The 10,671-nt window shown below is 45.4% G+C and overlaps 1 protein-coding gene across 6 annotated transcripts in view; it reads left to right on the top strand.

Annotated features, from left to right (window-relative positions):
• The first annotated feature begins 4,206 nt into the window (after window positions 1-4,206).
• Window positions 4,207-10,671, top strand: part of CDC42BPB (CDC42 binding protein kinase beta) — a 141,283-nt gene continuing 134,818 nt past the window's right edge. For 2 of the 6 annotated variants that reach the window (XR_012159573.1, XR_012159572.1), the window contains exon 1: window positions 4,207-4,886. Coding sequence is in view for 4 of the 6 variants with exons in the window: in XM_073349716.1 (XP_073205817.1) it covers window positions 4,709-4,886 (178 nt within the window). In the remaining 2 variants the exon portion in view is untranslated. The remainder of the gene's footprint in view (window positions 4,887-10,671) is intronic. The other 4 variants (XM_073349716.1, XM_073349714.1, XM_073349715.1 and 1 more) reach the window with 2 other exon arrangements.

The following is a 10,671-nucleotide window of genomic DNA, read 5'->3' as shown; positions in this document are numbered from 1 at the left end:
GCTGGTAATAGCTTATCCAAAGTGACCACTCTCCCTACAATGTGCATGATAATCAAGGTGGGCCATTTCCAGCACAAATCCAGGTTTTCTCACCACCACCCCCCCCCCAAAAAAAAACACACACACACAAACTCACTCTCCTGCTGGTAATAGCTTATCCAAAGTGACCACTCTCCCTACAATGTGCACGATAATCAAGGTGGGCCATTTCCAGCACAAATCCAGGTTTTCTCAGTGCCCCCCCCCACAAACTCACTCTCCTGCTGATAATAGCTCACCAGTAGGAGAGTGAGTTTGTGTGTGTATGGGGGTGGGGGGTGAGAAAACCTGGATTTGTGCTGGAAATGGCCCACCTTGATTATCATGCACATTGTAGGGAGAGTGGTCACTTTGGATAAGCTATTACCAGCAGGAGAGTGAGTTTATGTGTGTGTGTTTGGGGGGGGGGGTGAGAAAACCTGGATTTGTGCTGGAAATGGCCCAACTTGATTATCATACACATTGTAAGGAGAGTGATCACTTTAGATAAGCTATTACCAGCAGGAGAGTGGGGTGGGAGGAGGTATTGTTTCATGGTCTCTGTGTATATAATGTCTTCTGCAGTTTCCACAGTATGCATCCGATGAAGTGAGCTGTAGCTCACGAAAGCTTATGCTCAAATAAATTGGTTAGTCTCTAAGGTGCCACAAGTACTCCTTTTCTTTTCTCATTATAGTTCCCACTTTGCTATTGTTTATTGGCATGGTCTCTGTCTGGTTCCGTGATTGTTTCCGTCTGCTGTATAATTAATTTTGCTGGGTGTAAACTAATTAAGGTGGTGGGATATAATTGGTTAGCTAATCATGTTACAATATGTTAGGATTGGTTAAGGTATAGCTAAGAATATTACTATATAAATTAGGGGCAAACAGGAAGTAAGTTGGGATTTGAAAATAAGGAAAAAGGAACTTGGATTTAAGCTTGCTGGAAGTTCACCCCAATAAACATCGAATTGTTTGCACCTTCGGACTTAGGGTATTGTTGCTCTCTGTTCATGCGAGAAGGACCAGGGAAGTGGGAGACTGAAGGAATAAGCTCTCTAACAAAGAGTAAGGGGAGTCAATCGGACAGCGTCTCCCATCAACATAGCATAGTGTGGACTCTGTGGTAAGTAGATCTAAGCTACGTCGGCTTGAGTTATGCTACTAACATAACTCAAATTGCATAGCTTAGATCGACTTTCCCCAGTAGTGTAGACAAGGCCAGTGTCTGTCTTGGGTGGTAGCAGCTAATTTAGTACTCTTCCACCAAAATATGTAACAGGAAAAATAACAGGTAAGATGCATCATTTCATTTATTCTAGCCAAATCATGTCTATTTTTAGTATGTGGAATTGGCACACAAGCGTAACAGAATCAGTATACCTTAAGCTACAAAGTCAAGCTTAAAAATGTGTTTGAATGTGTACACAGGATGTCATTTGTAAACTAGGTAGGTTTTTTGTACCTGCAGTCCTTAGTGTCAAAACCCAGCACTATTCTAAAAATACAAAACTCTTATCCCTGTGTGTTTTAAATCTAACTTCTCATGGAGCACCTACAGTATACCCACTCTAATAAATGACCTTATATGCGCTAGTCTGACATGTGAAATCCTATACCTTTTAAGGCAGGCTCCAATATTATCTTTTGGCCCATCCTCCATCTTTCCAAGTCTTGGACTTGATTCTCCACTCACACTGTAGCAAGCCAGAAGTAACTACTGAAGTCAATGGAGTTCCTGTAACCCAGACACCTTAGGTAAGTCTGAAAAGTGTCACAGTGAAAGTGGTGTAAATGGGTCCAAAAGAATCAGACCCCTTGACTTTGGAGTCACCAATAACATGAGGCAGACACAATTTACAAATAATGGGTACGTATTACTGTATCCAATTGCAGTTCCCTGTACACCTTCTTCCCTACTGAGGGAGGCTGAGATTACCTTCACCTGCAGCAGCAGACAAGAAGTGGAAGGATGGATCCTGTTTCAATGTCTTTCAACCTCTGCCCTTCTTAACCCTTTGTTCTGATCAACTCATTCCAAGGAAGATCTACAACAGAAGTAACAAGTGGAAAATGCCAAGAGCTCCATTCAAGTTCAGCAGCAGCAATTCCGACAGTTACAATGCTTAGGGCAGTACAGCCAGATGGGACAATAGAGTTAGCAGCTTTAGGAAGAGTGATCTCTCTATAACCAGGAAGTAATGGAGAGTTAGAATGATAAAAATACCTATATATTCTGTGTAAAATAATGTTTTTTGCAAGGGAATGGGACAACAAAGGTAGAGAAACTCCCTAATAGCTTCCCTACACTTTAGAAGTGCAGATTTTTAGTATAATCAATTTGACCACCAGACAAGTTGTGGTCTCAGTAAGTCAGGTCTCAGTCTAAGTGGTCCCAGTGCATGCAGCTGACAGGTACTAGCATACAGTTCTAGATCAGGATCTGAGTAGGCAATGGAGATAATAAGTCCCAATATGCCAGACACCGTCTCTGGGTGGTCACAAACATGGAACCAACTAACATCCCCAGCATGTTATCACAATCCATGGTCCACAGTGATTGTGTTCTAGAAAAGACATCATGCCTGAGGGGCAATGTCTCCTAAAACAAGAGCTTCCTGCATGTAATGCTCCATTGGACCCCAAGTGGCCGTGATGCCTGGAGATAGCTTCCAGCATGTAATACTCTATCTGGCCCTGACTTTATACTATGGGGACATAGGATTTATGGTGTGTTCAGGGTGAAAGCACTAATTTTTCCAGAGAGAGGAGGTAGCCCCTCCCTCTGAGAAAGTGTCAGGAGGTGTCCCCTCACCTCTAAGTGAGGGGAAGTGACAGAGGAGAAGAGGGGAGACAGTTGTGGGACAGAGCGAGAGAGGGCAGCCAGAGGAACAGGGGGAAGCCAAGAGTAAGTTGAGAGATGGAGATTGAGCAGGACAGATGGACATGCAGATGAGGGTCCCTTAGTTTAAAGCTGGCCAGCCAAGACAGTCTACGTTTGATGGCATGTTCTTGAGTATCAAGCGCCTGTTTGTTCCTGAGCATTAGTTCTGGTCATCTCCTATCATTGATTCATATTGTCCCAGAGATGCAGAACAGGAGCACCAAAAGTCCTGCAGTTCCAGTGGGTCTGGTCTAATGTGCACCATCGCAAGCAAGCATCACTGGGTTGAGTCCCTCTCCTTCAGGAAGTCATGAGAGGTGCCTGAGGCTCAGAGATTGACTTGGGTAGTAGATAGTGACCAATGAGATATTTAGGGAAAGGGGAACTTTGAACTAGATATAATAAACAACCCTATAATAGCCTGTGCAGACTGAGATAAGTACAGATATCTTTCTTCATTTAGAGAGATATATGTAGTTAAGTAGACTCAATAGTAAGTTATAGAGTGTGTGTGTGTGTGTATATATATATATAGGAAAACCCTTATACATACTTTATTATATATGTTCATCTATTTAATGTTTTTGTAGGTAGGTGGAATCCAGTTCCATTTGTTCTGGGTTAAATAAAATACCCTGTATGTTCTTTTTTGACAACCTACTGTATTAGCTTGGCTACCACTAAATTACCTTGTAGCAGAGTGTAGCGCCCCGCTGGACGATTACTAAAGCTTGGGCGGTGGTTTTGGGATGGAGTGACCCTCAGAGGGATTTCAAATCGTAACAGAGGAACGCGACTCCGAGCGGTCCTGGGCCCCGGACGAACAGCCTTGCTCCAGCCACGGCTCCCCTCCGGCCCCGCCCCTGGCGGCCTTTATGAGCCGCTCAGCCAGCCCCTGCCACGGCGCCCGGCTCCGGGCTGCGACCTGCCCTGCGGGCGGCCGGGTGCTGCGCTCTGCGCGGGCGGCTGCAGTGAAACACAGCGGTCCCGCACCTGCCCTGAGGTTACCTCACCCACTGGCCCTCCCCGAAACCCCCCACAGCAGCGGCCGCGATTGTCCTAGAGGCAGATCACAAACAAGGGAGGAGCCGATGCGAATCTGCCGAGGAGACGCCAAAGCCTCCTCTTCCCCTCCATGGCCAGGGAACGAATTTGCTGAAACGAATGGTTTCGCCTCCGCTCACGGGTGACGAATCTGCGGAGTTCATTCCAAAGACACTTGATAGCGGCCCTCCCTCATTTCACGCTACGGCAAGCGGCTTTCCCAAAACTCCTCAGGACGGGTTCAGCCCGCCCCGCACATCCGTGCGTGGGGACGCTGGCGTGGTGGGCGTAGCTCTGAGTCCCGGCTGGGGACGCTGGGTGCCTCCTCCGGACAGAGCCGTGTTCGCCGCTGCTGAGGAGCCGCTGCTGTCCCGGGCTACCTGAGGCCTCTGGTCCCGTTAGGAGGAGCAGCCGTGGCGGACGCCCGTTCCCCGCACCGGACACCAGGGCGCTGAGAGCAGCCGGGCGCGGCGGCGGCCAGGCGGGCGCAGGAGGCCGGGTCCGGGCGGACCGGTCAATGGACCAGCCGGGCCTGGGGCAGAACCCGTGGAAGCAGCTGCCCGGCCCCCGGGGGGGCTCCCAAGATGTCGGCGTGAGGGGCGGGAGAAGACCCCGCCGCTGCCGGGTCCCGGCCGCCGAGGCGAGTGCCGCGGAGCGGATGGTGCTGCTGCGGGGACGCTGAAGCGGCGGCGCCTCGGGCCTCTGTACGTCCCCGTCCCCCTGCCCGGGCCGGCGCGCCCCGGCTCCGCCCGGCGGCACCATGTCGGCCAAGGTGCGGCTGAAGAAGCTGGAGCAGCTGCTGCTGGACGGGCCGCGGCGCAACGAGAGCGCGCTGAGCGTGGAGACCCTGCTGGACCTGCTGGTCGGGCTCTACACCGAGTGCTGCCGCGACTCGCCGCTCCGCAGGGACCGATACGTCTCCGACTTCCTCGAGTGGGGTGAGGCCTGGCGGGGGAGGGCGGGCGATGGAGGGATCGGCGGTGGGGGGCGGTTCGGGCATCTCCCGGCGGGACGGGGAGGAAAGCCCCGGAGCCGGGAGCAGCCCTGGGCCTCTGGACCAGTGAGAGCAGTCTGGGGAGGGGCAGCGCCGGCTAGTCATCCCCCCACACCCTGGGTTTAAGGCCCGTGCTTTGCATGGAGGGGAGAGGCCGCCCACTGGGTGTGACGCCTCCCTTGGTAACACCCTAGTCGCCAGGATGTGACCCTTGACGCCCGATAACCGCCGCCTCCCAGCTCTGCCTTCTTTCCAAAAGAGCCGCCTGGCAGCAAGTAAAAGGAGTGGCCCCGGAGTGCCCTTGGCCTGAAATCCTGCTTGCTTTTAGCCGGAAATGTCAGGCTAATCCGGTGCCTACCTGGAAGGGTGGGGGCAGTAGGGGCAGGCCAGTAAAATTGATTATTTAGCAAGGCTTTGTGTCCTGTTCGTGGCAGATTCCTTATCAGTTGAAGGAGGGGAGGGTGTTTCGTGGGGAGGGCGCTTGACATTTAGGGTGCACTCTTTTTAGTCTTAGCACACATCTGAAGGAAAGCGGCAATTCCAGACCATCCCTATGATAGTATCATGATTTGTCTTAGTTTCATGGTGTACTAACCTACCTGATCACAGAAAATCCACACACCTACTGACAAAGGAAAGGCAGCTGCAGGTGGTGGCACACAGAGTAAAAGCATTTTCTTGTAAAGGGGTGTGACAACTCATTTGACATAGTGTTGTTAGACTGGGTTGGAACTACTGCCCTGGTTTATGTTAAATTGGTGATGGTAGCTGACTTGTTTGGGTTGTTGAAATAAATAATACTGACTGGTGAAGGTGACTAACTTTCTTCATGGGATAAAAAACTGGTGGGGGGGAAGTAACCCTTGCAAGACCATGGGCACCTTGCTTTATTCTCTTTGTCACACACATGAAGTGGATTTTTAAAGAAACACTTTGTAAAAAAGGATTTTCTTGGGGAGGGGACTGTAAGGAAGTCAACTCCTTTATCTTAATAAATGCCTTTTAATATTAGATTAGTGCTCTAAAATATTGGGTTCCAGAGTAACAGCCGTGTTAGTCAGTATTCGCAAAAAGAAAAGGAGTACTAGTGGCACCTTAAAAAGAAAAGGAGGACTTGTGGCACCTTAGAGACTAACCAGTTTATTTGAGCATGAGCTTTCGTGAGCTACAGCTCACTTCATCGGATGCATACCGCGGAAACTGTATGTATGTAGGCAGTTTCCACGGTATGCATCTGATGAGGTGAGCTGTAACTCACCAAAGCTTATGCTCAAATAAATTGGTTAGTCTCTAAGGTGCCACAAGTACTCCTTTTCTTTTTGCGAATACAGACTAACACTGCTGTTACTCTGAAACCTGTCATAGTGGCACCTTGGAGACTAACCAATTTATTTGAGCATAAGCTTTGGTGAGCTACAGCTCACCTCATCAGATGCATTGGGATAATTGGTTCTCCTTGATTTCTGTGGGGATCACCACTCTTTGTTATATGTTAACAAACTAAGGGGATTCGCTTCCTGCAGTCTTCTGTTGATGTCAGTAATGTGATTGTTAACTGAATAATTAACCACTTTATTGCTTCTGGCTTGCAAGTCTGCAGCTACGGGTGCATTGCTCATTTGTTTTGTGGTGGGAGCTTTATGTATGTCATTTGCAAAGTGGATTCTGTTTCCATGTTCTTGTAACCAATTGTGTATGATCATTTCACTTTTTGAATTTACATGTAGACAAGTTATCAAATATGATTGTAACAGACTGTTTATAGTCTAGCTCCGAGATTAAGAAGAGAGGTTAGGGCAGGCTGATTTCTGGTGGAGAAGGTACTTTCTCTATAGTTGTTTGGTGATCATCTTTTGTAGGACAGCCACCATATTGTCATCCAGTGTGCTAATGACAGACTAATCTGTTACTTCTTGTAAAATTGCTTTTCCTATTCTTATGCATCATACTCACTGAATAAATATGAAAAGCTTTTTGGCTTGATGGGAAGTATAGCTGGTAATAACAGTAGCATATTTATTGCATTGTGGTGCTATCAAATCAGTAATTGTAGGCCATCTTAATGTAACAAAGTAGCTATTTAATAATGCATGTAAGCGACCATCTGGTGCCATAGGATTTATAAGTAGGGATAAAAGTTTGTAATCAAAACAGTTTGGAAAGGAAACTGGTCTAAAAATGTAGTCCTGTATATGTATATTCCATATACAAAAAACTAGCTTTAAAAATGATTCAGGTTGATTAATATGTTCTCCCACACTCCCCAACTGTGCAAGCCTTATAAAGCAAAGAAATACCAATTATGGGACACCTTTTATCTGTACCCTAATGCCCTCACAGCATATTTCCACTGATGGACTCTCCATCGTAAGGAACTTGCTTCTGCCTCCAACTAATAAAGAAACACAATGCACAACACCCAAATCTTCCTTGTGGTAGAATGCAAAATCTTAATTACAGCCTCATCAGTATTAGCAAATATTCAAAGTTGATGTGCACAAGTTGAATGTAACCTGTTATGTTTGTGGGGGGAGTATGAGATTGTAGTTATACTTTGAGGGAGATCAATGTGTCTTCTTGTCAGTTGGAGGCAGAAGGATCTTCCTTCTGACAACATGGAGTTTGTCACTGTCAACGGAAATGTGCTGTGTAAGAGGGGACCTATAATTGGCATTTTTGTTTGGGTTTTTGAACCTAAGGGGGATATTACACATAACCTAAGGCTTTGTCTACGCTACGCACCGTTTAGTGACACAGCTGTGCCACTCCAGCCATGCCACTGAAAGGCACACAGTATAGCCACTGTTTGTCAGCAGGAGAGAGCTCTTCTGCTAACAAAAAAACCTTCCACCCCCAATGAGAGGTAGTAGCTTTGTTGGCAGAAGAGCTCTCCTGCTGACAAAGTGCTGTTCACACTGGCGCTTTTCATCGGCAAAACTTTTGTTGTTGGGGTGTGTGTTTTTTGTTGTTGTTGTTCCCCCCGCCCCCACCTCTGAACGAGAAAACTGTCATCCAGTTTCCAGTGTAGACAAAGCCTAACTTAACCACTTCTAAGGGAAACTTATGTTTATGGATTTTCATAGGTTCTTAATTTGGCGAGTGAAAAGAGGCTTTGGGCATGGAAGGACAGGCAGGGATTCGTCTTAGTATTTCCTATGTCTTGTAGGGATATGGAGGAGGCAAAAATGTTTGAGGTGAGGGGAAAGGGGGAGGAGCTACCCTTCCTAAGCCTGGCACAAGGGAGCTCATGTTCCTGGGGCAGTAGAAAATGTGAATTACTCTATCTACTCCACCAGGCTGGCTATAGCTCCTTACAGTGGATGACTATCTCAGAATTGCAGAACTTTACAGAAGCTGCTGAGCCCCTAACACTGGAGCCTATAGCTTCTCTCTCCCTGGAACTCTGATTGCTGCTTCCTGATTGTCTGTGCCAAAAGCTTCTGCTCATCTCCTCACTGTTTCTCTACTATTAGAATGTAGGGGTTGGTCATCTTCCTCGTGGCTTCAGTCCCATTGAGTCTGCCTTCTTGAGTCAGAATAGTCTAATTTTCCCATGGCAAGCAGTGTGTGCTATTTCAGTTGAATCAGGCTCCGAGTCTGGGGAAGGGAAGAGAGGGTGAGAGGTTCCATAAAAAGACCTTCAGTAGGGGAAGGTGAGCTGAACTGGAAGCCAGGAAAGGAGTTCAGATCTCTTTTTGCTTTTAGCTGTTCACATTTCTTTTTACTTTTTAAATTTTTATTGAAAAAGGGCTCATTTTCCCACCACCACCTCCTTAGAAGGTAGGCAAGTATCAATCACACAGTTTGCACAATCTGTGAGTTATCTTATTTAAGAATATCCTCACTAGGAGTAAAAGCCAAGTTCTTAATATTATATACCCCAGTCTCCTACAGTTAGAAGGAATTTGTTAGATGTCAGTTCTTGGTGATGCTGCCTAAGCTGTTGCTTTAGCCCCTAGACAACACTCCTTTCCCACAGCCAGGAATAGAATCTAGGAGTCCTGATTACTAGTCCCCTTGCTCTGGCTATAGGTAACACTCTGCTGATGACTGTGGGAGAAATCTCAAGCTGCCTCCTACCATCTACTACAGTGGTTCTCAGCCTTTCCAGACAACTATACCCCTTTCAGGAGTCTGATTTGTCTTGCATAGCCCCAAGTTTCATCTCACTTAAAAACTACTTGCTTACAAAATCAGACATAAAAATACGAAAGTGTCACAGCACTATTACTGAAAAATTGCTAACTTTCTCCTTTTTACCATATAATTATAAAATAAATCAATTAAAATATAAATATTGTACTTACACTTCAGCATATAGTATATAGAACAGTATAAACAGGTCATTGTCTGTATGAAATTTAATTTGTACTGAGTTTGCTAGTGCTTTTTATGTAGCCTGTTGTAAAACTAGGCAAATATCTAGATGAGTTAATGTACCCTCGGAAGATCTCTGTGTGCCCCCAGGGGTACACACATCCCTGGTTGAGAACCACTGATCTAGTAAATAGTTGTAATTATCTGACAAAGTGTGTGTTAGGTCTTTCCCACATTTAAAAAAAAAATGTTATTTCAGTAGTCCAAATGGTTTAGAGTTGGGGATCTGAAGGTTTGTGGGTTCAAATCCTGCTGATGATGTGTATGTACTGGGATTCTTGTGGTTGGTTTGTTTTCTTTTTAAAAAATAGCTTATTTAATTCACGTAGTGAGAAAATATCCTTTGAAAGAAACATCAGAGTGAAAAAACATTACAGTATGTAAGTTATGGCACAGCATCCAACAAAACATAGATGTTCTACATTTCATTTATGTCAACCAGTGGGAGGTTTTAGTGAAATGGCAGTCATCTTTGAGGGCAGCGTGTAGCTTCAGTCCTGTGGAAAATAGTGATTATCTTTACTAGTGGCATCATCCACTGGTGATGTGGTGGCAACTTTTAATGAAGGCATAAAGAGCTTCATTGTAAGTATAGGACATGACAGCTATATCGAGTCTGGTTTTTTTTCCTGTTTTCCCTGCTGTCTTGCCAATCATTGATAACTTTGCTTAATTAAAATCTAATATACATTCAAAGGTAGCTGGTAATGAGTCTTAACTATTTGGAAGGATTGAAGGGTGGCAAACCAGCCACTTGTTATCAAAAGGTGTCTGCAAAGTCAATCACTGGGACATTTCAAAAATTCATTTTTAAATTTAATTCAAACTAAGCAGCCAATTCAGTGGCAGTCCAAGAAAATTCCATCTGTACTAACATTGTGCTGTAAATTTTGCTGTAAATTTTTGGCATTTTTTTTTAAAGGCTAAATCTCTGCTTTAAGAGGAAATCTTACCTGAATCTTAATATTGACATGTGACCAAGCCTTTATAATATGTTTTCATATTCCAAATTGGTGGACTTGTCAAACTAATTATTTAGGATAACATTTTTAAAAGTAATTTTGTCATATAGGAAGCTTATCACTCCTTCAAGAATGTCTACTTCCCATTTTCAGATTTTACTTAGTGTTTCTCCTAGCTTTGAACACCCATTTTAATGCATCAAGTACGAATAGTGGGATTCTCAACTATTGGTAGCGTGACACTGGGTAAAAGAGCTAATGTGATCCTGGGATGCACAAATAGGGGAATCTCAAGTAGGAGTAGAGAGGTTATTTTACCTCTGTATTTGGCTCTGGTGCGACCACTGCTGAACTATTGTGTCTAGTCCAGATGCCCACAACTCAATATAG

The sequence above is a fragment of the Lepidochelys kempii genome, chromosome 6 (assembly GCF_965140265.1).
Source record: "Lepidochelys kempii isolate rLepKem1 chromosome 6, rLepKem1.hap2, whole genome shotgun sequence".
Taxonomy (NCBI): Eukaryota; Metazoa; Chordata; order Testudines; family Cheloniidae; genus Lepidochelys; species Lepidochelys kempii.
The sequence above is the reverse complement of the archived record's forward strand: the minus strand, read 5'-3'. Positions and strand labels throughout refer to the sequence as shown.